This window comes from Tigriopus californicus, chromosome 6 (assembly GCF_007210705.1).
Source record: "Tigriopus californicus strain San Diego chromosome 6, Tcal_SD_v2.1, whole genome shotgun sequence".
Classification (NCBI taxonomy): domain Eukaryota; kingdom Metazoa; phylum Arthropoda; class Copepoda; order Harpacticoida; family Harpacticidae; genus Tigriopus; species Tigriopus californicus.
The window spans coordinates 9764066-9791188 of record NC_081445.1 but is presented as its reverse complement, the minus strand read 5'-3'; the positions used below and the strand labels follow the sequence as shown (position 1 = coordinate 9791188).

The 27123-nt window shown below is 42.2% G+C and overlaps 1 protein-coding gene across 1 annotated transcript in view; it reads left to right on the top strand.

Annotated features, from left to right (window-relative positions):
• The first annotated feature begins 1932 nt into the window (after positions 1-1932).
• Positions 1933-27123, top strand: part of LOC131881694 (glycoprotein-N-acetylgalactosamine 3-beta-galactosyltransferase 1-like) — an 89973-nt gene continuing 64782 nt past the window's right edge. The window contains exons 1-3 of the mRNA XM_059228630.1: positions 1933-2239; positions 6739-6888; positions 26328-26427. Of these exons, the coding sequence (XP_059084613.1) occupies positions 1975-2239; positions 6739-6888; positions 26328-26427 (515 nt within the window). The 5' untranslated portion in view covers positions 1933-1974. The remainder of the gene's footprint in view (positions 2240-6738; positions 6889-26327; positions 26428-27123) is intronic.

The window sequence follows — 27123 nt, the reverse complement described above, 5'->3', positions numbered from 1 at the left end:
ATTACAAATTCTTCCAGCTTTTCGAATGACAGAGATGTCGATTTCGATATGGGAATAAACCCTTCGGGCCTAGCCTCCCACGACAGTAGCCGGAAAATTAAAGTCCCCTACAATGAATACCTTTGAGCAAATGGACTGGTCCAACTCATTTCCAATGAATTGGAGTGCTAACCTCTAAAAAAGCCACACGGCTTAAATATTTAATATATTTAATATATTTTTAAATACAAATACAAAATATCTTACTGAACAAGAAGGGGGCCTATACATTGTTGCAATAGACGGATCAAGACCTTGAATATGACAAACTAAGACCTCTACTGCTCCATTCGACATTTGTACATGACTAATGTGCAAATCATTCCTAACATATAGGTATATGCCCCCATGTGGGAATATGGGATTATCAGGGCGTATCCTATCACAACGAGCTAAGTTGAAACCAACTGTGGTTAGTTCTTCATCTAAGACCCCTGGCCGAAGCCAGGTTTCTGTTATTGAGATGAATCAAATCTCTCTCTCTTTTAACGGCTAGTTCTACTAAGGCCTTGACTTTTGTGTCGTCTTTTTTAGAAGTCAGACAATGCACGTTCGAATACTGCCCCTTTATGGCCACTCTTTTGACGGACCAAGTTCACAAGATTTTGGACCATCCACTCCAGCCGTAAAAAGTCCCGCTTATTAACAAAGCTTTGTTCTACTGGAGTTGAAGCATGAGCTAATGGGGATGGTTGGTTTTGGGAAATGGGTTGGGCAATTACACTTGAAAAGGAACGTATGTTGGGACTAGGGGTGGGGCAAGGAATTATCAATTTCCAATTATCTAAATTATTTGATAACATGGTTTTGGCTAAATTGAAATTTTAGTCATAAACTCAGTGGGGAGTTTCATGCTAATGCTTGGAGTGAGGGATAAATTTGGAGGTTTGGTGATTTACATTCTTTTCTTGCCGCGAGCGTAGGAAAAGCGAAATGGGCCCTTTTGGTCGGGTTGCGGCTGATCAGACAAGTTTGGGCCGAAACGAGTTTATTACATTTATTAGCAATACCATGGTCTCTCTCATGGCTGTTATGATTTAGATTCAAAATAAAGACACCGAGGCATACATTCCATTCAAAATATTCTTACTTGCTTACTTGGCAAATTTATGTGTTTCATGTACATACAATGGTTGAGCAAAGCTTTGCCCACTCAGACAGTACGAGAGGAGGATAATCAGTTCCGTTGAAATTATGACTTGATGCTTGAAATGCAGAGATTGGACTTGCGAGTCAGCAATTAAAAATAGTTTGAGTGAGATGCATGCCTTGGTCTCTGTATTGATTCTAAATCATGACCATGGTATGGCAAATAAATGTAATAAACTCGTTTCTGCCCAAACTTGTCCGAGCAGTAGCAACCAAGCCAAAAGGCCCATGTCACCTTTTTTACTGCCCGCGGTAAGAAAAGAATGGAAATCGATGAACTTCCAAATTCATTCCTCGTTAATTATGCCATTTTTACATGCAAACCCTGACCTCCCGGTAGGGCACCTTAAGACCTTGAGGAGTCATTTTGCATCTACGCTTTTGCTTAGGAAATATAGCCCTGCCTCCAGCGCTGCCTTTTTTGCAGTCCTGAATTACAAAAAGCAGGACATTTTGCTGGGTTTTGCAATACAACTCATTTCCTGTTACTCAATTCTATGGGTATGATGATGCGAATGGACTGTGACGTTTGTCTTAGTTCTCCCTCCAAAAATCCCAAAATCAGGGTGCCAGACCACATTTTTCTTTGAATTTCCTTTGCTTTACATGCGCAATATATGAGAATTGTCGTACGGGGAGGTCCGGGTTTTCGTCGAAAAATGTCATGATTAAGGTTAATGTTACCATTGCAACGCCACACTTGTTAAGTCCTTCCCATTAGCAAAAATTCACATGTGACCGTTCGGATAATGAGGATTCCCAATCTAAATCTATCAGATATCTGATATGGTGCAGAATTATATCTCACAAGTTTTCATCATTTTTTCCCCTTTAAAAAAATGTACTTATTGTGCCCTCATACTCTCGGTTGTCATTGTATGCAGTTTCATATTTGCCTACAAAGCCTACCATGGTGCTTTACATTCTCAATACACAATCAGTCAAATATTAGCAGTGGGAAATTTGAGTAACACCCTCATGAAGGAGATTTTTATATCAGGCAATGGTCGCATGGAACCAAGGGGAATGCAAGATCAAGGAAATACAACAAGTAAGTGACAGAGAGGAACAATTTCCGTCAGTACATTTTTTTCTATTTGGAAGCAACCCCAACGCTTAGTGAGTGTTTGCCCATGAACCGCATGTGTATGACAGGGAGTGATACGGTCAGGAATTAACAATCAACCCAACATATCTTATTCTCCTTCAAATGAGACAGGCCCTTGGTTGCATTGTCTCGAATTGGAGTTGAGCGTCCTCATTTAATTTCTGTGGTTCAATTCTAGCTCAAATGTAATTTCTGTTAAGTACCATCAATGTAATAGGTCAAAGTCATGCGGCCGCGCCAGTTGCGGACCTTATTGGTAAAGCGTTTGCTTTCAATTGTATAAGCGCTGGTTAGATCCCGGGCAAGTCGCGTTCAAGCTTCTTTGCGGTGATAAAATTACAGCATGAGTTGTAGATTTAAATATATAAATGGGCGAACCTGCTGTCATTGCCGAAGGTGAGGTAATAATTAGTCTTGGCTATGACGACGAAGCGCGAATATACCACAATTGGGACACCCAAAATCAGATGGAAGGCCAAGTGAGAGAGCTACCATCTGACTTAGTAACAAACAAACAAAAGCAATAAGGGATTTTGCAAAAGAGCACTTTTTTGTTTTAAGTCCAAGAAGGCCTTATGTTATGTGTTTAGGTAATTGTGTATTTAACGAACCCCAATCCATCTTTGGTCCATTCCTAACATGAGCTGAATAAGGAAAGGTACTGTCGCCACAAGTACCGTAACTAAAGCGGTGTATTACAAGTAGAAACAAGACATACCAATACATTCATAAAAAAAGAATACAAATAGCTCACAATAAAGGATTACAACAATGGAAGGTTCAGCAAATGTGAATCGAAGAAAAGGGGCAAAGGCATGATAAAGTATAAATAATATGCTTTGGTTAAAGGTATACTAAAACAAACATAAACGCAAGCTATATAAAAGATAATAAAACTCAAATTTTTGGCCTGCTCTTTGTCAGTTGAACAATTTTTTGACAACTTAACTCTAAACCAAACCACTAGACAAGTAAATAATACAGAAATGGCCTGCTTTTGATTGAAAAGATCTACGTTTCGGGTTGTAACAACTTAATCCCTAATGTGATTTGGGTTAAACTTCCATCATGTTTATTCTCGGTTCATTCGTTCCATTGGGAGGTGGGAATCTACCCATGATCCTGGTTTAAGCTAATTTCCGACCTCGAAGGGCAGGCCAGGCTCGTGCGTGGGTGGGTGGGTCAGCTTGTGGGTGGATTAGAGATAGATAGGCCAGTTCTTAATCAAGTGCTTGACGGGACGGGTATGTATGTCTTTTCTGTCCACGACGATACCTTCAACGCAAGAATGAAAGCCTTGGGACCGGGAAACACATTAAAATGATTCAATGTAAATCATGGCCTCCTCACTTATTTACTATTCAATCCTGTTCATGATATCGAATGCCTCCGAGGCAGTCACCACCCTAGGATCAAGGTCTGGGACACCTTCACAACTTACCACGGTTTCTTTATTTGCTTGTTTTTTTGCTTGCTTGGGTCCGTCTCCCGTTTGAAAGAGATTGACCCATCCATGCATCCATTAATGGATCAATCAATGGCACATGGTCGAGATCCCAAATCGTCGTGCGGAGGGTTCATAGGGGGCGGATGACAGGCAGGGATGAAAAATTTTGATGAGTGTAAAAATTTTAAGTGTTGTGGCTAGGCCTTGGATACTGCAAGTGGTCTATGGATACTGTTATCAATTCAATGAACCATCAAACAGTATAAATATCAATATTTGAGGAACATTTTGCATTTTAGCCAATGCTATATCAATATGCTTTGTAGCAAAGGACGCTTGTAAAACTTATCCAACCCATATGATCCTTCTTGTCTTTGACATATTTTAGAATCGAGATCGGCCATTCTAACCACCGGCGGCCATTTATGACCACCTTCCAACAATTTCTGCCATTTTTTGCCACTTTCTGCCACTTTCTGCCATTTTCAGCCACTTGTGTCAGAAAGTGGCAGAAATTCGATCAATCTCGATTTTTCCCATCACTGATGACAGGGGCTGAGCTGGCTGGCTGGGAAATGAGGTCCAAGAATCCCTGGCATCCTGATCTTCATCGTTTGGGTTCACTTCGATCTTTCACCACGCCCATTGTTCTATTCATAGCGGCTGACAGGCGTTTTTCACTCGTTCATTTACTCACTTCTGTGATGGGAGGCTCGACGAGAAGATGTTGATGCCAAACTAGGCAAAAGTGTTGCCAATTTGAATTATCTAGACGGCCAACCCAGGAATGGGAAGAGCGGGCCTGCTTGGATCCCTCCGGATCATTGGAGGCGGAACCCGGCTGGCACTTAACGGGCTTGAACGGACTCACTGAGAACGATCGGAGGACAAGTACACTTTGAGCCTAGCGTGAGCATAGCTGAGTATAGCTGAGTACAGTCCCCGAGTGTACTCAAGACCTCAAGCATATACTCGAGTGTACTTGAGTGTACTGTTTGCGAACACGGGCCAAAAATGGGAATGTTAAGTAACAATTTAAAAAACAGTAGACTTGACTATGCTTCAAGCACACCAAGCATTTTGAATTAATAAGCTTAGCATCCGACCTTATGGCTCAAAAATATCTTGCCTGGCCGAATTGGCTCCATTAAAGTAGGGAAGGGTTTTGAGGGTTTGCAGTTCCCCTTGTTTGATTTCCCAATATCATCTTAACTATTCCGACTACGTTCTGGTGAAGCCGAATGATTTGGGCCTTCTTTTGAATGCTCGATAGACGGAGGATTACGAGGGAAGTTTTAGACAGCAATGACTACCTAACATGTAGTAAAAAGGAATACCATGTTCTACTAACTAAAGATTGCACCTGCAATGTTTGCAGCGAATTCCTTCATCATTTCCATAATTTGTACTATTTCTGTGACCATAAAGATGAAAATCATCGCAATAAACAAATTTCAAAAGGACCTGGGCATCCACTATGACGGAAAAGCCCACTGTGCCAAAGTGGCCAGTCGTGCTAATTCAGTGGTTGGGATTATTAAACGGTTTTTCGCCACTCGGCGTCTTTCTGTGCTCAAACCTTTGTAGCGTACACCATCTAAGTTCGATCAACTGTTTAATATGCGTCCTCTGCTTGGTCTCCAGCCCTGAAATATTCTCGTGAGGTTTTGGAGTCTGTCCAACAAAGAATGACAAGGCTTTCGGTAGAGGCCATTGGTTTCGAATATATCATGTCCTTTCCTCTATTTATGTAGGAAATGTCACTTACCTGTGCCTAGAGCTTTACGTACCTTAAACTGTACTTGTGCCCCTCTGCTATGCCCGAGATAGTGGCGCTTGGCGGCTGTTTTTTTTTCTTGAATTCTCTCCATCTTCTAAATTATTCGTGTTTTTATGCCTATAATCTCTCTTACTCATTGTGTTTTTAAGTGGCAGCAACAATAAACAATATAATGCAATCGGGAAAATTGGTAAGGAAAATCGCAATTCACCTTCTTTCTGGCATAGAAGTCCATACCGATGATATTACGCAAATCAATGTACGATTCACTTATAAGAAGTAAGATTTAAGATGGAATACAGCGTGGAATTTTTCTCACATCCCTCTGCAAAAGCTACCATAAAAATAATCCAAAAGAACGCTATGGGCTAGATAGCAGGGGCAAAGCGAAAAGCACACACGAGTTGAACATTCAAAAGCCTTTCAATTTTAAAACTCAAAGATCTTGCCAAAATTAGTCAACTAAAATATAGGTATCTTAACTTATGTAAAATGAGTTCTAAATCACGTAGCTCGAATTTTATAACCCGCGAGGAGGGTGGTATCTATTTTACCTTGCCTCTTAATAAATTAAAATGGATTTATGACCTGCCACTTTTCAAATTTGCAAAACCATGGAGTGACTTCAATGTCCACACAAAATTAGCAATATCTAACCAAGACTCTGTGAAACAGTGGGCCTCTCGTTTATTGGAATCAATTACTGCCTCATACCTCAGTATTTGCAAAATGAAAAACCGTTATTCCTGCCAAACCGATATGCCTTTAATACATCAGTCTACAAGTCATCAACCATCGACCGACTCATTTTTTGGCGGACCAACGTGGCCAGCCAAAAGTCCAGATTATATTTGACAATACATAAGGACAAGGTTGAAGGGAAGTGCACTGCACTTATGACAATGGGCAATGATAACTTTTAGACAAAAAAATGAGGAATAGTGTTGTACTCGTACATGTGTCATTAGGAACAGGAGATTTGTGCGGAAGTCAGTGCTCTATTACTTTCAAATCGCTATTCTTCTAATTTTCCATAATATGTTTTTGCATATTTTGGTGGATCAACTATGGCTTATTTCGCTCTGCGGACCCACTTTGACCTTTGAAGATCAGCTAGCCAAACTAGCATTTAGCCTGGTCAACTCCTCATCACGTCATTACATATTTAGCATGCACGATTTTGTAACGCTCATAATTTGTTATGGCCTCTTGCAGATGAGGATCTCAAAGTTGAGAATTCCAGCCAAGTTCGAGTCTTGTGTTGGATCATGACTTATCCCAAAAGCCATGAAATCAAGGCCAAGCATGTCAAGGCCACGTGGGGAAAGCGATGTAATAAGCTTATATTCATGAGCTCAAAAGAAGGTACACATTTACATAATTCAGTTCAAGTTGAGTACCCTGTTGATGGAAGCTACTTAGTGTGCAAAATATTGAGATCTTTTGTCGATTTTTTCTGGGAACTAGTTCGAAGAATAGAAAGATTGCCCTGTTTTACCCGTTTATATTTCACGAAATCGTGAAACTTCTAGGATTGCCTTAGTTTGGAATGTGATTTTGTACGTTATAAAAAATGTATTTGTTCCTTATCTACGTTTAGAGGAAAGTCATTTCGACATGCAATGGAATTACATTGGTTTAATTTTTCGTCCAGAGATTCTATCATAGGACTATCCTTCAAAAGTGTATATTCCGTGATGGGGCAGTCTTTCCGCAACGAGACTTTGTTTGGGAGATCGTTGAAGAAAGTGCTCTGGATTAGAATTTTAAACACAGGCCATGATTGAAAAAAGTCGGTGGAGTCTAAGATTGCTACCCTGTGCTGCCATCTATGGATTTGAACAATACAGCTGACCTCAGATGCTGGCAAGTTCAAATCCAGGGTGGCTGCAAGGAGTTAGTTAGGCTAAGGCTCCACCAACATTCTTTAACGATCAAGTAACCGAACTCAATTTGGGGAATTTGGGGAAACTCGTATACCTAAACGTATTGGAAAACAAGCTTCATGTTGGTAGCGTCTTCATAGCCAATATCATTGGCTCTTGACAATTATAATTTATTGTTCATCAATGGATCCTGTTTTGGAGCTCGCAGAGAACAGTCCCATTTTTTTTGCTGTTCTTATCTCCCAGGAATTTCGAACCAAGGAGTGACTTCCTCTGTTGCTCCTTGGTTGCTGTGCACGTGAAGTGTTCGTAGTGTTTGTGTGTGGGTGAATGAATGGGAATTGCCATTCATTCACTCAATTAGGTTTGATTTTTCACGGCTCTTGGGTAAGCCTTAATTACTTTAAAACCTAATAAGTTTATTGCTCAAATATGTTTATGTCTAGCTTTAGCAGTTTCTCTCTGATTTGTAGTGTAGTATTTCAAGTTTCAAATCATTATGTGTAGTTCTTTAGTTTGACTGTATTGGTCCTTGACAGTTAGCATTTATTGTTCATTAGTGCATTGATTTCTTCTTGTCTTGTGTTGGATCAGTTTGTTGAGTTTATTTCTGTGTTTTTGTCTTGTTTTCCTAGTTTGTATATGTTTTTGATTCCTTGCTTTTCTCTGTCCCTTACTTCTTGTTCAATGTCTTCATCTTCGATTTGGATGTTCAGTTTGATGTGAAGTAGTTCATTCCTATTTTGCTTGGTTGTCCTGTATCTCAGGACAAGATTGCATTGCCTGGATATGGTCTTAGCATGGAAGGATCCCTCCATAGTCAATAAGCCCTTTATTCTAGAGGCTTCAGCTGCTTGGGTCAATGAAACCAGGGTGCTGCTTGAAGAAACGGCTCACTCAGTAGTTGCGAAGTCGACTGATTTGACCAATGTACAGGTTGAAGTAGTAGCTCCTGTTAACATAAAGCAGGCAAAGACAGTTCTAGAGAAAACAGTCTGTCCTGTTTACCGGAAGCAGTCTTGTCCTGATGAAGGAAAATGCTGTCAGTTTGACCACCCTAAATGGTGTCAAAAATTTCTCAAGTTCAGCCTTGAGAAATACAATAGGAAGAGGGGATGTTCAAAGGTAGATTGTCCTTTTTTTCAGCCATAGATGTGCCGTCAGTCCATGACACTTAAGACGTGCTTTAATGTACGGTGAACCTCCGTCCACGTAGAAGGGACACAAAGAAAGCCAAGAAATAATATTTCGTAGTTTTAGAGCTGACCCAATTCCTAAACCTAATCCCACACAACCACCCTTGCTTAACCCATTTAATTTCCTCCCACCCTCTCTCCCAATTCCCTCCTCTTCCTTCAAATACTCAATCCACCCCTATTCCTATGAACCCTCTCCTCCTTAATATTCCTTGCCCCACCCCTATTCACAAAATTCGTTCCTTTTCAAATGTAGCTGCCCAACCCATTTCCCAAAACCAACCATCCCCATTAGCTCATGCTTCGCCTCCAGTAGAACAAAGCTTTGTTAATAAGCGGGACTTTTTACGGCTGGAGTGGATGGTCCAAAATCTTGTGAACTTGGTCCGTCAAAAGAGTGGCCATAAAGGGGCAGTATTCGAACGTGCATTGTCTGACTTCTAAAAAAGACGACACAAAAGTCAAGGCCTTAGTAGAACTAGCCGTTAAAAGAGAGAGAGATTTGATTCATCTCAATAACAGAAACCTGGCTTCGGCCAGGGGTCTTAGATGAAGAACTAACCACAGTTGGTTTCAACTTAGCTCGTTGTGATAGGATACGCCCTGATAATCCCATATTCCCACATGGGGGCATATACCTATATGTTAGGAATGATTTGCACATTAGTCATTGTAAAAATGTCGAATGGAGCAGTAGAGGTCTTAGTTCGTCATCTTCAAGGTCTTGATCCGTCTATTGTAACAATGTATAGGCCCCCTTCTTGTTCAGTAAAATCTTTTATGTCAGCTCTCCAATTCACTGGAAATGAGTTGGACCAGTCAATTTGCTCAAAGGCATTCATTGTAGGGGACTTTAATTTTCCGGCTACTGTCGTGGGAGGCTAGGCCCGAAGGGTTATTTCCCATATCGAAATCGACATCTTTGTCATTCGAAAAGCTGGAAGAATTTGCAATCTTGGTTTTCTTTCATTTTTTTCTTTTTCTCAGCATGTAGGTGTAGTCACCAGAGCGACTAACGTTCTGGATTTGGTCTTTCCAATGACCCTGATCTGATCCAGTGTGTCCACGTGACATCTAGTAATCTGTCAGATCATCATGTTCTTGAGATAGGGTCGACCATAACTCAAAAGCCGGCGAGCTTTAGAGTAAGACCGGCCAAAAAGGTCGGTCTGGCTAAGTTTAAGTTCAAAGCTGAACATTGGCCGTTGATTATAGAAGGATTAGAAGAACTGGACCTGGTTTCAATTCTGAAACAGGAATCGTCCATAGATGCACCCACTGACGAACTAGTTTCAGTTTTTGAGGAAGTTTGCTCCAATCTAGCATCCAATCTTGAATGTGTTCCGAAAGGTGGGACACGGACAAAAATTCCAAAATGTAGGAAGACTTTGTTCAAAAAGAGTTGCAAATTAGCAGAAAGGCTTAAGGGCAGTCGAATTCAGTAATTGTTGGTGATCTCCAAAAACTTTGGACGTGGTTCAGGGTAAGATTGAGGCCTCCATCGAGTATGACCAGTTACAAACTGAGAGTAAGGTGGTTCAAGAGGTCAGGTCGAATCCGAAGGCATTTTTCTCTTATACGAACTCTAAAAGAAAGATGAAACACTTTGTTCGGCCTGTCGAGGTTGATGGGGAAGCATTAGCAATCCAGATGCTATGGCTAACATGCTAGGAGATCAGTTCGCTAATGTGTTTTCAACCCACTGAGTCTAGAAGCACAGCTCATTGTCTGAAGATGAGTCTGTTGAGATTGACAAGGTTATTCAAGTTGAGCGTTTAGATGATCGGCCAGGGGTCTTAGATGTAGAACTAACCACAGTTGGTTTCAACTTAGCTCGTTGTGATAGGATACGCCCTGATAATCCCATATTCCCACATGGGGTGTATGCCCACAGAGTGACAACTATGTTTTAGGGCATCCAAAAGTAGCTTCAAATACAACTCCATCATTCAAATTTCCCGCCATATGCAAAAAGGATATCATCCAGTTACCTTTAACTGTTGTTTATGTTGACTTTGTGATTTGTATAGTGTCTAGATTTGTCGCAAAATAGAAAAACGTGAGGCCATCATAAAACTTTATAAGGAAGGCCACAGTTGCAGGAAGATTGCAAAGACTTTGGAAGTCATGAAAGTGTCAAAATCATCTGTGTCATATACTATTAAAAGATTCAAACAGTTCAACAGTGTTGAGAACAGGCCAAAATCTGGTCGTCCCAGGTCGGTGAGGTCACCAAAACTAGTAAAAACCACCAGAATGAAAATTTGTCGAAACAGCAAGAGGTCCATTCGACAAATGGCTCGCCAGGCAGATGTGAACCGGGAAGTTATGCGAAAGGTGGTCAAAGAGGACTTGCACATGACTGCCTACCATATGCAAAAGAGACAGATCTTGAGTTCAACTGTTATCCAGAAGAGGTTCTCCAGAGCAAGAAAACTCAAGAAGTAGTTTCAAGAGGGCAAGGACATTTTTGTGATTTGGACAGATGAAAAGTTTTCAGCAGCTTCAACAGTCAAAATGATCGGATTTTAGCCAGGAACATTCAGAGTGTTCCTGTGAAAGAGAGAACAATATTCAGGCGGCAAAAACCAGCATCTGTAATGGTGTGGGCTGGTGTAACTGATTGCGGCAAGAAAACCTTTTTGGTCTTCATTTCAGAGGGTATTAAAGTTAACCAGCACATTTACTTGGACATGTTAGCCTCTAAGGTGCTTCCCTGGATCCAGGCTCAACAATGGACGGGTTCCTACTGTTTCTAGCAGGATGGTGCACCCTCCCACACATCAAAACTCTTTCAGAGCTGGTGCGAGGACAAATTTGAGCACTTTTGAGACAAGACAATGTGGCCTCCTTCCTCTCCAGATCTCAATGTAATCAACTTTTGTATTTAGTTTATTCTGGAGAGGAAGTTTTGGGTACGGTTGTACAAAAACATTGAAGATCTCAAGGCAGCCTTATTGACAGAATGGGAAAATGTTGACGTGGAAACCATACGTGCTTCTTGTACTGCAGCGCGAAAACGTGTGAAGGCTGTAATTTCTGCCAGAGGTGGATATGTCGAATAAACTACTAATGTGAATTGTAGCAGGGTAGATATTTAATGATTTAAAATAACAGAGTAACCTCTGAAATCTCAATAGATGAAGAGTTAAAGCCGTTTCAAAGTGCCCTAAGTCATTGTTGTCACCCTGTATATGTAAGGAACGATTTGCACATTAGTCATGTACAAATGTCGAATGGAGAAGTAGAGGGCTTGATCTGTCAATTGTAACAATGTATAGACCCCCTTCTTGATCAGTAAGGAAAAATTTGCGATCTTGCGCAATTTCTCTCAGCATGTTGGTGTAGCCACTAGAGAGAACAGCGTTCTCGACTTGGTCTTTTCCAATGACCCTGATCTGATCCAGTTTGTCCATGTGACACCTAGTAATCTGTCAGATAATCATGTTCTTGAGATAGGGTCGACCATAACTCAAAAGCCGGCGAGCTTTAGAGTAAAACCGGTCAAAAAGGTCGGTCTGGCTAAGTTTAAGTTCAAAGCTGAACATTGGCCGTTGATTATAGAAGGATTAGAAGAACTGAACCTGGTTTCAATTCTGAAACAGGAATCGTCCATAGATGCATCCACTGACGAACTAGTTTCAGTTTTTGAGGAAGTTTGCTCCAATCTAGCATCCAATCTTGAATGTGTTCCGAAAGGTGGGACACAGACGAAAATTCCAAAATATTGGAAGACTTTGTTCAAAAAGGAGTTGCAAATTAGCAAAAAGGCTGAAAGGCACTTCGAATCCAGTAATTGTGGGTAATCTCTAAAAACAGTTGGACGTAGTTCAGGGTAAGGTTAAGGCCTCCATCGAGTATGACTAGTTACAAACTGAGTGTAAGGTGTTTCAGGAAGTCAGGTCGACACCGAAGGCTTTTTTATTTTATGCGAACTCTAAGAGAAAGATGAAACACCCTGTTGGACCTTTTGAGGTCGATGGGGAAACCATTAGTAATGTTTGTAAGGCTTCTTGTTCTTGATACGTTGCATCTTGGGGCAAGTTTCAATTTTCACAAAAGTTAGCTCACGTTGTTCCAGTTTTAAAGAGGAGGTAAGTCGCTCCCAGTAGCTATAGGCCGATTTCTCTCACTTCGAATATTGCAAAGGTGTTTGAAAAGATCATGAAGTTCAAAATTGTGGTATTTCTTGAAGTCAATGAAGTACTTCCTCCTAACCGGCACATGTATAAGAGGTCATTGAAGGACTGGAAAGGCACGAGTCAGTTGATGATGTCTGTCTTGATTTTGCCAAAACCTTTGATAAAGTAGATCATGGCTTTTGTTAAAAAGACTTCATGATATTGGGAATCCCAGGCAAGGTTCTCAATAGGCTAAGAAGCTTCATTCAGGATAGGAAGCAAATTGTTAAGTTCGAGGAATCCCTTGGTGACATTTATGATGTCAAGTCAGTTTTTCCTCAGAGTTTTATCTTAGGGTCCCTCTTGTTTTAAAATTTGTTGCCCCGCTTCAAAAGCTTAGAATTACTACCAGTCTCTCTTCTAATGCTGACGATACAAAGTTACTTTCTGGTAGGAATGGCCAAAATTCCACTAGCCTTGCGAAGGACCTAGAAATAATATATCCTTGGGTTATTGAGAGTAATATGGCCCTGAACGGAGCGAAATTCCGTTCGATGACCTTCAGGTAAACTCCTTTTTTGAATCCTTCACTCGTAGATGAAAGAGGTAAGGATATTGTGCAGGTCTCATCTATGCAAGATTTACGTAGGTGTAGTCCTCCAAAGTAATGGAAAGTTCGATGAGCATATTCAGTTCAAAGTGGGTAAAGCTTTTCAAATGTGTGGTTGAATCTATCCCAACTTTAAGTCTAGAGATAGCATCACAATATTAACGTTGTACAAGTCGATTGTTCAGCCACATCTTGAATATGCTTCACCCATTTGGGCTCCAATGAGTTCAGCAGGATTGCAAAAGGTCGAACAAGTCCAAAGATGTTTCTCTATGAACATCGCAGGAATGAGGGAGCTCTCGTATTGGGAGAGACTAGATAAGTTTGGACTGTACAGTGTTCACAGAAGGTACGAAAAGTATCTGATACTGTACGTCTTCAAAAGCATCCATGAGCTTTGTCCCAACCCAGGATTTAGGGTCAATTCTAGTGACCGTAGAGGCTTAATGTTTGTTTTGAGAGCACCTTCAAGCCCTCAAGAATCCAGGCTAGTTCGAACAATGAAGTCCACATCTCTTCTTTCTCGGGCTCCTTCATTGTTTAATTTGCTGCCCTCTAATATTCGTAGGGAATACGTAGGCCTTGTTTATAGTGTAGCATCTTTCAAGTCAGACTTGGACAATTTTTTAGATAGAATCCCAGATCAACCCTACATTCAAGGACTAGCTCGGTTTGCCAACTCAAATTCGTTCGTAGACCAAATATCATATACAGATTGAAAGGTAAGAAATAGACGAATTATAACCTTTTATTTTAATAGTATTGGGGATTACATTCCCTGTAGCGGTTAGAAAAGCCCGTGAAAAACCAAACCCACAAAAATTGGTTGTTTTGCCTAACTTCATATTTAGGCATTTGCAAATGTGAGTCACTTTTTTGTGCCGTCTCAGCCAGTTGCTGTCAATCCTTTCCATGAATGAGAAAAAGAGCAAGTTGTGTTTTCAGGAGAGAAGGAATCATTTCTTGGCGTGTTTTAATTTTCCGTGCAAATTCAAAACACAACTCCAGTGGGTCTTCTTTTCCGTTTAGGCAATGCAATACACATCATCTAGACCATACCTCTCCGGTTTCCCTCTTTTTGATGGTTTTGGTCATCTAACCGTTCATCATCATCATAAAAGGGCGTATTTAAAAGTGATATTTGACCTAACATAATGGTGTAGCGGTACCTTCACCACAGATTACGAACTGGCATGATAATTCAAATGTGGGGACGCTGAGAGGGAGGGAGATTCCCGAGGAGAAGAAATATGGTGTGGTGAGAGGTGTCGCCCAAACGTTTTTGGGCGCCAACAACCCTCTGCCTTTCGCTATGAACTAGAAGTAAAGCCTCACTGGTAGAGGTAAACCCTCAAGGTGGCCCTCAAGCTCCCTATCTTTTGGACCTCTCAACCAGAAGTGTGGTTCCTTCAAGCGCAACATCACGGCTGACCAAATGGAATACACCTACGTAGTATCTTCCTTCCCTTGATCAAGCAACTGCGGCTTGGATACTTGATTTCTTATGCACCCCTCCACCTACCAATTGGTACAAAACTTTGAAACGGCGACTTTTAAAGACTTTCATCGTCACTCAGCGGGATTGAGCCAATGCCCTCCTTAACATGCCCCCACTGGGCAATTGCAAACCCTCTGAGCTTTTGAATGCCATGTTGGCCTTGGCTGATGACAATTCGGACGTTTTGGCAAGCGCTGGTACCACAAACTTGCCTGCCAATGCCAGTGATGCAAAATTGGCGTTTCAAACTAGTTTCAACGAAGGTGACCTTTCCTCATTTAGCAATGTGAAGGAAGGGTCAGCTTCTCGTAAACGTGTTTGAAGCCCCAAATTTGCATCACTGACACTGGTACCAGCAAACAAACGAACCTGCCAGAGCTTGCCTAAATGTCCCAATAGGGGACCCCTTTTTGAGCAAACCTTTCTGAACAAGGTGGCGGAGGCTATTAGAATGTTTCTCTCAGACGCCGCAGCTTTCCTAAATCCATAGGAGGCTGCACTTTGGGTTGACGAGTTATGGGAGGCGCAAGGCCAGACCGAGAGGAAATTCCATACCATTTCTATGTGTCCATCTACAGACCACCCCACGCCCAAGAAACCCTCTACATTCAGCAAGAACCCCGATTTTTACTACCTTCACAACCAGTATGGAGACAATGCACGGCAGTGTCAAAGCCCTTGTAGTTACAAGGGAAACAAGACCACTGGTCGCCAGTAGAGTCCATGGCTGGTGCTGATTCCTCAAATTGCCTCCTCTATGTCTGGGATCGCAATTCTGGACGCTGTTTCTTAGTTGACACAGGAGCAGAGGCGAGCGTTCCCTTTGCCTCATTTTCAGACCGTGCCAACGTCCCTTCAAGACAAGCCCCCCAAGCAACCAATGGCTCAAGCATTGCCATGTTTGGCACCAGTTATATCCTTCTCAACCTTGGCAAAAGCCGATTTCAATGGCAATTCACATTAGTGAATGTCTCCTCACCATTGTTGGGAGGTGATTTCTTGCGGGTATTGCAATGGCTTCACAGTGCAGGGCTGACAATAAACCTTGCCAAATCTAATTTCGGCCAAAGCTCCTTGGATTTTTTGGGTCATCAGATATCTTCTAGGGGCATTCTTCCTCTCCCCAACAAAATTCGGGCAATTTCGGCTTTCAAGCCACTGACAACAGTCCGAGGCCTTCAAGAGTTTGTGGGCATGATAAACTTGCATTTTTGATTTTGCTAGAGCTGCCGAACCGTGGTCTGCGCGACAGCAACGACATCTAGCAGCCATTTCAGAATTATCTATGGATGTGAGACACGTGTCGGGTAAAGACAATGTGGTAGCCGATGCCCTTTGTCATTGCAACTCCCTTTCTGCCATGCACCGTTCAGATGCAACCATGGATTTTTCAGCCAAGGCTTAGCTTTGTGACGACGAGATCTTGTTGTGCCGAACGGCTATCTCAGGGTTAACACTCCAGGAAATACCTCTTGGACCCTCCAAGGCAAAGCTGCTATGCAATATCTCAACTGGGCAACCATGGCCGCTAGTTCTTCAATCCTTCTGTCGCCCAGTCTGGCTCACCCATCTATACCATCCACTCAAAAACTCAACTCGCAGAAATTTGTGTGGTATGGCATGCGCAAAGACGTGGGCAACTGGGCTTGCCAGTGTGCGCCATGCCAGACCTCCAAAGTACAGAAGCACACAAAGCTCCTTTACACGGCTATCAAGTACCGCATCAACATTTTGACCACGTCAACATTGACCTGGTGGGACCCTTGCCACGTTCTCAGGGTTTCACGCATCTCCTCACTATAGTGGTCTGTTTCATGCGTTGGCCGGAAGCCATCCCAATGAACCTCACTGATTCAGAATTGTGGGCACGTGCCCTGATTAGCCATTGGATCACCCGTTTTGGTCTACCTTCAGACATCACTTCAGATAACGGCCCAAAATTTACCTTGGCAATTTGGAAGGAAGTCATAGCACTTTTAAGGACCACGCATCATCTCACCAGTCTATCACCCACAAGCCAATGGGCTTGTTGAGAGGTTTCACACACATTTAAAATCCGTACTTTGAGCCAGCTGGCTGGGCCAACATGGGCGGATGAACTCCCGTGGGTGCTCCTGGGAATCCGTACAAAAGGAAGATTTGAATATGTCTTCAGGAGAATTAGTTTATGGTGCTCCCCTTACTCTCCCTTGTGATTTGATTCATGGTTCCATTGCATTGCAAGACCAATCAAACATCTTATCTCACATCAGAGAATGCATCCAAAGTCTCCTGCCCGTCCCAACCTCCCAACACGGATATCCCAGAGTATATCCCAGAGTTTCCGTACCACCTCAAATCTCACAAAGTCAATTCGTTTTCTACGCCAAGATGGTCTTTGCTCTCTTCTGCAGATGACGGACCCTTTCAAGTTCTACCCTACAGAGGAAAAAAACTTTCACAATTGATATTGGTGGCTGTTCCAAGGTCGTAACCATCAACTGTCTTAAACCTGCCGACATTAATATCAACCAGCCTGTACCAGTTGATCAGCCTCCACGTCGCAGACGTCCACCTTCCATCCTTACAACCTCTAGACCATCTCCTCCAACTCTTTTTACGCCAGCTTCAGCCGGCATTCTCATCCGGCGAAATCATGATAAACCTAGTTCTGATGGGGGTCATGTGGCCGTACCTTAACCACAGATTACGAACTGGCATGATAATTCAAATGTGGGGACACTGAGAGGGAGAAAGATCCGCATGAGAAGAAATATGGTGTGGTGAGAGGTGTGTAAAAGATTTAGAGAAGTGGAGGATAAATAAGTAAAATCAAAACCCGCAATCACGTCTACTTTAGTGGTGACCCCGACACGCCACAACAACGCTCTGCCTTTGGCTATGAAAGAGAAGTACAGCCTCACTGTTAGAGGTAAACGCCGTGGCCCTCAAGCTCCCTATCTTTTGGACCTCTCAACCAGAAGTACGGTTCCTTCAAGCTGAAGCAGAATTCACCTTGCGCAACATCACGGCTGACAAACGGAAAGCACCTACGTAGTATTTTCCCTTGATCAAGCCACTGCGGCTTGGATACTTGATTTCCCCTCTTACGCACGTCCACTTCAATAACATCTATTTGTGATCAAAATAACGAAAAAGGTTAAGGCATTGGGAAAAAGTTTATTTTGGGAATTAAACAGCTTCCCTTTCTTTTTTTGATGTTTGGGGTGCTAGGGTCGAAGGGTTGAGCCCCTCGCCCGGCCAGCGAAGCCAGTCATTTTTTTGTTTAACAACTCCGCTTATTTCGACACCATTGCTACTGACTCATGCCACAGCCAAAACAACGACCCCCGTGAGCGTGTCCCATTTCTTATTTCCCTTCAAAATTAAAAGCTATACTCCTTTTTATTGAAGGAGACAACGCCCTCTGCTTTGTCTTGGTGAGGACAAACAAACGTAGAAACAGGAGAACACACTTTATGATGCCAGATTTCATCAAAGGATTATAAGATGTATTACTGAAGTATTGTGATACAATGAATAACCCTGAAACGCATCTGGGAGATCCTTCAAATCTTGTATGGGTAAAATTCCGAATAATCATGACATGTAAATAATCATTTTAAAGGAGGTTGTAAACTACATGATTGACACTTTTGTAATCATCATTTCTAACAAAACAGAACTACAAAAAACACAACTTTATAAGGTTTTTTATCAGCAACTTTTAAAACATCACTATCTCTAGATTTAAATGTAGTTGTTTTCGGACAATTTGATAGAAAAAGACAATCAGAAAAAGTCGCTTGTTTGCACAAGTATACAATATATATCTCCTTGTTTATTTCAATTTAGAGGGAAAAAATGTTGATAACTTTACTTTTTTAGGATAGGAAAGGACTTTCAGAAGAGTTGGAGGTCTATTTATGGTGTTAGAATGTATCAACAACAAGATTTTCAGCGAAAACTACCTTGTTCAATTCCTTGTTTAGGCATCTTAGAGCTTATTCTCGTCCATTTGCGCTCGTTTGTCTACAAGAGGAGAATGAAAAGGATTATTGGGCTATTGAAAAAAACATTTTTGTGTTATCCCGTGCTGAGCATGTTACTCATACTCATATGAATGTATTCTAGTCATGTATATATAAACCGTATTAGTCAGAAATATAACTGTAATCCCGACCTCTTGGATCACACTGATCAATCCCTCAACACTGACAAGGTTTTTAAACACTCAACTTTATTCACAATTTGTAGGTTTTAATTATTTCACCTTTTGGGGCTCGCATTCGTCATCGTGGCAACACAAATTAAAACTCGTTTTTGGGCTTGTTCGTCTCCTTCGATAAAAGTAGCAGGGTGATCCTGAGCGAACAAACTGTTGGTAAAAAACCGCCGTAACATCCCAGGCCCCAATGAGCACAATTTTGCTCATTCATTCATTGACAAGAGCTCTGCGACAAGTAAGAACTCACTCATCGTTGCCACTCAATAAAAAGCAAAGCTTACTGATACGTGTTTCATAAACCCCTTGCTTGGTCCTAATTCGAACCACACGGATTAAGCCATCAGGCCCGGGAAAACATTGGATAACTCGCCCCATCATCCACTGATTCCTTGGTAGGTTGTTATCAATTGTAAGGACAAAATCACCTTCCATCAAGTTTTTTTTCTTCGTTTTCCACTTCTGCCTTGATCGAAGACAAGAGAGATATTCCTTTTTCCACCTTCGCCAAAACTGATCAGCCAAAGCCTGAACAGTCCTCCATCGATTCCTCACGAAGTTGGCCTCGCCGTAATCTTGAAATGGATGAAGTTCTCCACCTCTCATCTGGAGCAAATGGTTCGGAGTGAGTGCTTCCAAATCAGACGCATTTTCAGACGGACTTGTCAATGGTCGACTATTCATGATGTTTTCAATCTCCCACAACAGAGTGTTAAGGCTCTCGTCGGTCATTGAACAACGGGACACCAGCAACATCGATTCCAAAATTTGCCGAGCTGTCCGGATATTCCTCTCCCAGACCCCTCCGTGATGAGAACCGCCAGGTGGGTTGAACTTCCAAGCGATCCCGCACCTTTCCATAGCTTGTTCAATCCCAGATGCAGTCAATCCCTGGACTTCCTTTCCGAGCTCCTTGTTAGCTCCTCGAAAATTTGTGCCATTGTCTGATCGTAATAATTTGACTCGCCCTCTACGCGCAATGAATCTTCTTAATGCAGAAATGAAAGAATCGGTCCCTAGGCTGTGCGCTACCTCGAAATGGACAGCCCTTGTGGCCAAGCACGTAAAAATGACCCCATAGCGTTTTTCTGTTGATCGCCCCCGTTTCACCATGAAAGGACCGAAGTAATCCACGCCAGACCTCTCGAAAGGTAAACAAGGCAACACTCGATCTTCAGGTAGGTCCGCCATTAGTTGCTCCAGGGCTCTTCCTTTCACCTTTTTACAAATAACGCATTGGCCTATCTCCCGTCGCACTAAGCCATTTCCACCCAGGATCCACAACCTCTGTCGGAGGTGAGACAGGACATACTCCCTACCAAGGTGACCGCATTCCTGATGGGCATCCCGAACAATCAGTCTACTGATCCACGAATCCTTTGGTAATACCACCGGGCATCGGAATTCAACGTTCGAGGCTGTATTTCTAAGCCGACCTCCCGCACGTATGAGGCCTTGGTATAAGGTGGGATTGATCTTGGAAAGTTGGCTTGAGCCTTTTACTTGGCCTTTACTAGACAGATCGTCCATTTCCTGCCCAAAGTAATAGGTTTGAACCAGCCTGTATATGAGGCGTTTGATCGTCTCGTCGTCTGAGTTGACAACAGTCTTCTTTTTCATGGTGTTAACCGCCTGGACCGCACACCTCATTACTCTCTTGAGTTTGTGAAACGAAGAACACCGTGCACCAACACAGCTAATCAAGGAATCGCCGATCACCTTTGCACTCCTAACACCAACAGATTTCTTGAGAGCTGGGTCGTCTCCAGGTAACTGAGGGACCGCAAGAACCGGTGGCCACATATCAACCGACGACTCAAGGAAAGCTGGTCCGGTTAGCCACAAAGACGTCAAAAGTTCAGATACCGTTACTCCCCTGGAACCGTCATCGGCAGGGTTAAAGGATGTTGGCACGTGTCTCCACTGAGAAGCAACACTGACTTCTTTGATCATCGTCAGGCGATTCGCCACGAACGTGTGAAATCGACGATTGACATTGGCAATGTATTTTAAGACCGTTAGGCTGTCCGTCCAAAAAACACTTTCTCCCAATGGATATTCTAATTCCTTTTTGATAGTGGCGTCCTGTCTGGTAGAGAGCACAGCAGCAACGAGCTCCAGTCGAGGGATAGAGACGGCTTTAACAGGAGCAACTCGAACTTTTCCACTCACAAAGGAAACCTGGATATCCCCGGTACGATTTTCCATCCTCAGAAACGACACACTTGCATAACCTTTCTCACTTGCATCCGATAAATGATGCAACTGGCAAGAACGAACTTGGCCGAATTGTTCCGTTCGAAAGCACCGTCGTATTTTAATTTGTGAAAGCCCACCAATATCTTCCACCCAAGCTCGAATGTGATGAGCCTCAATTCCAGCGATAACGTCATCCCAACCATGTCTTTTTTCTGCGCAAAGATCTCGGAAAATCGTCCTCGCCGGCAAGATGACTGGTACCACCATACCCAACGGATCATACAGAGCATTAATTGTCGAAAGCAAGGTTCGCTTCGACGGAACCTCTCCAAAGCTTGGTACTGTAAATCCAAACGTGTCACTTCCAATACTCCATGTGACTCCCAATGCCCTATTGACCACATCAGACTGATTCAGATTCAGTCCAATTACATTCTTGGCTATTTCGTTTTCGTTCAAGGTATTTAACACTTCTTGCTTGTTTGATGAGAATTTGTGGATGAGAATTTGTGGAATTTAAACCCACCCTTGGGGCACAGTGAAACAATTTCCTTCTGAAGTGTGACGGCTCGCTCAATGGAGGGCACGGACTTTAATAGGTCGTCCACATAGAAATTGTTCATCAAAGTGTCCTTTGCTTCCGGAATGAAATGGTCTCCACTATCCATTGCCGTTCTTCTCAAAGCATAGTTGGCACAACTAGGAGAGCTAATGGCTCCGAACAAATGAACACAAAGCTGATATTCCTTCAGAGGAAGTGTGGTGTCCCCGTCAGGCCACCAAAGAAACCGAAGGTAAGATCGATCCTCCACTGGCACTCGCACTAGAAAAAACATGGCTTCAATGTCCCCTACAAGAGCCACTGGCTCTTGTCGAAATCGGAGAAGGACTCCCAACAACGTGTTCGTCAAGTCGGGGCCCTGAACCAACTCATTGTTCAAAGATCGATCCAAATATCTTGCTGAGCAGTCGAACACAACCCTAGTTTTGCCCGGTTTTTGTGGGTGATAAACTCCGTGGTGAGGAATATAAAATACCTCTCCGTTTAAATTTCGGGAGAGCTCGTCGCCACTGACTTTTTCCATAAAACCATTTTGACACATATTGTCCATAAACTTCGTATAATCCTCCCGAAATTCCGGGTTGCTCTCCAATTTTCTCCTCAAATGGTTGGCACGTCGAACAACTTGAACCTTGTCAGGAAGGTTTGGCTTGGGATTTCGAAAGGGGAGGGCAATTTGATAATGTCCGTCAATAAAGCGGATGCTTTTCTCGACTATTTGCAGCCATAACTGGTCCTCAACAGATCCACCAAAACTGTGCCCGCCCAACGAATCAGGGAAGTCTTGATTGAACATGGTTGTGATCATTTGCTGAATGTCTTTGGCATCCACCTTGATTCGATTTACAGCAGAAGTTCTATTTCTTCGACCACCAATTGGGCCATGAACGCTCCAACCCAACTTCGTTCTTATTGCATAAGGCTCATCATCTTTACCAGCGATTATTTCGAGTGGTCTTAAAGCAGCAGGAGAGTTCATTCCTATTAAGATTCCCACCTCAGCACTTGAGTATCTGATGGGAACGTTTCGTAAGTGGGCCCATGCCTCAATGTGCTCCCCTCTGGGGATATCGCTCCAATCTACTGGTAATTCCGTGTGTGTGAATGAAGGTGGAAGTGAAACAACGCACCTCTCATCCATATCCACAACCTCGAGGCCGTGAATAACTCTGGTCTGTAATGGACTGTTGCGTTTTTCCATAGCCGTTAGAGAGATTTGCACCGATTGGCCAATTGCTCCCAAGGCTTTTGCAATGTCGTTTTTGACAAAAGTGTCGGTGCTATATGGATCCTGGGCAGCGTATGTTGTTACAAATACATCACCTCCAGCCAAACGTATTCGAACGGGTACTAATACCACAGCAATTGCAGGGTCATACACTCGGTCGTCTCCAAAACCCTGCACTCCCCTAGAACTGGCTCTGACATTAACGTGAGTTGGTGATTGCAACGCTGACCCTCCGACGCCACATTGACTGACATGTGTTTGGTAGCTTGCCCATGAGTTGAAGTAAGGTATCTGGACTACCCAAAGAGCTAACAGTTCCCAAATCTTTCATTGCCGTCTTGCATCTCTGCAAAAGGGCCGCAAACTGCTTCATTTTCTCGGGCTCCTCTCTCATAGCTGGCCAATCTTCAAGTTGAGCACGATATGCTGAATTTATTTTGAAGGTATTCCCGTATTCTCTTCTTAACAACCACCTCGCCTTCCGATAGCCTTCGGCTGCATTCATGTGGATGCAAGGCCGGATCAAGTCATGGGGCTCACCTTGGGTGAATTGCAATAAATATCCAAGCCTTTCTCCTTTGTTGGCTATTTTGCTTTCAATCTGAGACTCGAAAGATCGTATGAATAACTGGTACTCGAGTAGATTGCCCCGGAAGACATCAAGATTTCGCTTGGGCAATGACGACTGCATTTGGACTTGCAAGACCTTTTCCAGAATGTCCTCGATCCGAAGTTCGGATGACTTAGCCGGCTCTACCCTTCCAACCTGACCTTGCGTTAGCGGATCTTGATAACCCAATCGTACATTTTCTTGCCTTTTATTCAGATCGTGTTGTTGTTGTTGCCTTGTGTTTCTTTGGCGTTCAAGCTGAAGCTCTAGTTCTAGTCCTTCGGACCGCTTAGTAAGGGACTTGGCGACATCTCGTAATCATTGCCTTTCTTCTTCCAGAGATCTTGTCTTACGCTTGAACTCCGTTTCTAGTTCAAATTTGCGTTTTTCCATTTCGATTTGAATAGCATCCTCATTGCCTTTAACCACTATACTATCTAAAAGGCTTTTGACCTGACGCGCAAAATCAACCTTGGGATCAATGTTGTCCTTACACCACTTGGTCAATTCATTCACGTCTTCGGGAATCTCTGGTTGAAGCCCTCGGCACTCTATTTCCAAGTCGTCTAGTAAACGCTTAAAGCGTGTAAACTCGGTTCTTATAGCCTCTTCACTTTCTTCTGCAATCAGAGCTTCCAGCCGTTTTTGGCTCCCGGTCACGGCTGCTAACTTTCCACTTGGCTTCTTCATAATGCGGCTCCTTAGGATGAAGAATTAAAACGATGTAATCCCGACCTCTTGGATCACACTGATCAATCCCTCAACACTGACAAGGTTTTTAAACACTCAACTTTATTCACAATTTGTAGGTTTTAATTATTTCACCTTTTGGGGCTCGCATTCGTCATCGTGGCAACACAAATTAAAACTCGTTTTTGGGCTTGTTCGTCTCCTTCGATAAAAGTAGCAGGGTGATCCTGAGCGAACAAACTGTTGGTAAAAAACCGCCGTAACAATAACAGTTATCAAGTCGATCCAACTCCTTGTTGGTCAGCTGCACCCACAAGTTTATGACAATTGTATATTGTTCAAACCTTTTTTACTTTTGGTTTGTATCTACCCCGGTACATTGTATTCATTGCTTCACGCTCATATTTTGTATATTTTGACCAAGTATTTACCTTGAATTAATGGATATTATTGATGTTACAATTACACCCTAATTTATTCTCTTTTCCCATCCTCCTTCCTGGTACAAGGGTTGAAGTTTCAGAAAAACGCATTTGTGGAGGCACTGTCCAATTCTCCTGCGGCGTGGAGGGCTTATTTTTCCAATAAGCTTCAAAAGAATTGGCCAAGTGAGATGCGGTTAACAAAATTCAAGGAAAAATACAGAGCAGCACCCTGATTTTGGGTATTTATTGGAGGGATAATTTAAACAAACATCATAGCCAACCTGAACCAAGTATATATTGAATTAGTCATTTATATCAATTTGCTAGCTTATTGAATATGTTATTGCTTGTGTGTTTGGGGTGCTAGGGTCAGAGGGATGAGCCTCATCCGGCCAATGAAGCTGGCCAGCTCATCGTCCAATTTATTTCCAATAGGCAGTGTCATGTCCGGTGTCAGAGTGGTTCTTCCAGTTTCACATTGTTTGAAAATGTTTGTGCCTGAAGGTTTAGGCTTCTTAGGATGAAGTTACTCTTTAGGCAGTATTATCTGCAGTCACCGCAACACCAGATGCACATTGTGTATTTTTCAACAGAAAATGGAGAAATAGGCTCAAAAAGTGGCGTTTGAAGCGTTCAAGGTACGTTTAAAGGTGCTTGAAGGCTAGCTAAAACCATAAATAGCTCGTAAAACCACAGCTTTTTATATAAACGTATTTGGTTTGGATCTGGGACCCATGTAAACTCATTGTTGTGGAACAGAACTGAAAGTTCAAAATTTAACCGCTGTGGTGCGCTGATCTCATGTCGTACTCTTCTAAATACAGGGCCCTATCCACAACATGCCCAAAATCAAGGTGCGGCTCACCACTTTTGCTGAGATAGTCCTTGCTTCAAAAAGGCTATTGAAACAGTTTGCAGAATTTGGAAATGGTCTTGTTTTTGTTTTTCTTATTACTGCTGTTCCAATTATAAAAAGTGATGAGCTCAAAAAAATTTCATTGAACTCGTATAACAATGAAATAGCGGTTTCAAGGTTAAGATTATAGAAAAAAGTGCAATTTTGACGTTTTGCAATGAAAATGTTTTTCCCTCTAAATAATCAAATATGTAAAAATATTTCGATTTAAGAAACATTTGAATCCGCCCTCTAATCACCTCACTTCCATCATCGTACGCGTTCTAATATTTATTCGAAAACACGTGCCACTGTCAGGCCGAAAGAAATAGTAAAAGCTCATAAGATAAGTTTTTTAATATCTAGAATTGGAGCCAAGGCATCGTTGGGAGAATAAGCGGTTAGTTTTAATGAAACTCGGGCCATTCAGCCAGCATACGCTTAGAACAAGTTAATGAGATTTGAGGCAGAAGAGCAGCCATTGTTCTACTTGCCTTTGATTAACTTTATTTTCTGTCCCATATTTACTGCATTTTGTCCAAAGCTGAATATCTTAGCTTTTAGAAAGACAATTACCTGTCGAAATTAATATGAAGCTTATATTACAGCCATTTGATTTTTTAATAAACCTATCGATGGATTGTTTTAAGATGGAACAGAAGAGTCTTATTTCATTCCAGATCCGTCGTTGCCGAGCATTGGTTTACCAGTTTCAGAGGGCAGGAATAACCTGTGGGCCAAGACCAAAGAAGCCTTCAAATACATTTATAAGAATCATTTGTAAGTTTTTGCTGTTTCATTCTTTTGCAGGCAATACATAAAGGCATGATTACTCGATCAAACATAACCAAAATCTATCATAACATTTGGGCACTTGAGAAGATCTTAAAGAAATAATCAGACTGAAAGACAACCTGAGCATTGAATTCAGTTGCCAATACCGTCGACTTCAATTTATTGATTTAAAAGGCCCTCAATGATGCTTCTCAAGCTCCTCGCAGGCAATTTAAGAGCCTTTGCTATCTCAGCATTTTCATGTTATGCGCCGATCATCATTAAGATCATTCGGCCTTTTACAAGTTTCAGGAGAGATGATTATTTTTTAGTTTTGGTAATTTCAACCAATGTAAACAAGTTTATTGCGATGACTCATAAGTAGACCTAGGAAGAGAAGTTTAAAACCAAGGTTTTTACTTTTTTCATCTAAGTTTTGAACAAATAACCTAAAACGTCATTTTTGGAAAAAATCTTTTTCGTACCTTTTTCGGCATTTTTTAGGCGTTCGCGTCAAAATGGAAGGGTTGAAATGTTTTCAGTTGGTGTTGCAATAATTTTAAATTGAAAAGAAGAACTGAAAACCCCCTGAAATATGGCTATAAATGTGGACAATTCTGAGATAAATAGATATGACATTTAAAAAAAAATTCCTCATTTCTTACCAAATCCAAAACTGACTTAATTGACAGAAAATCTCAC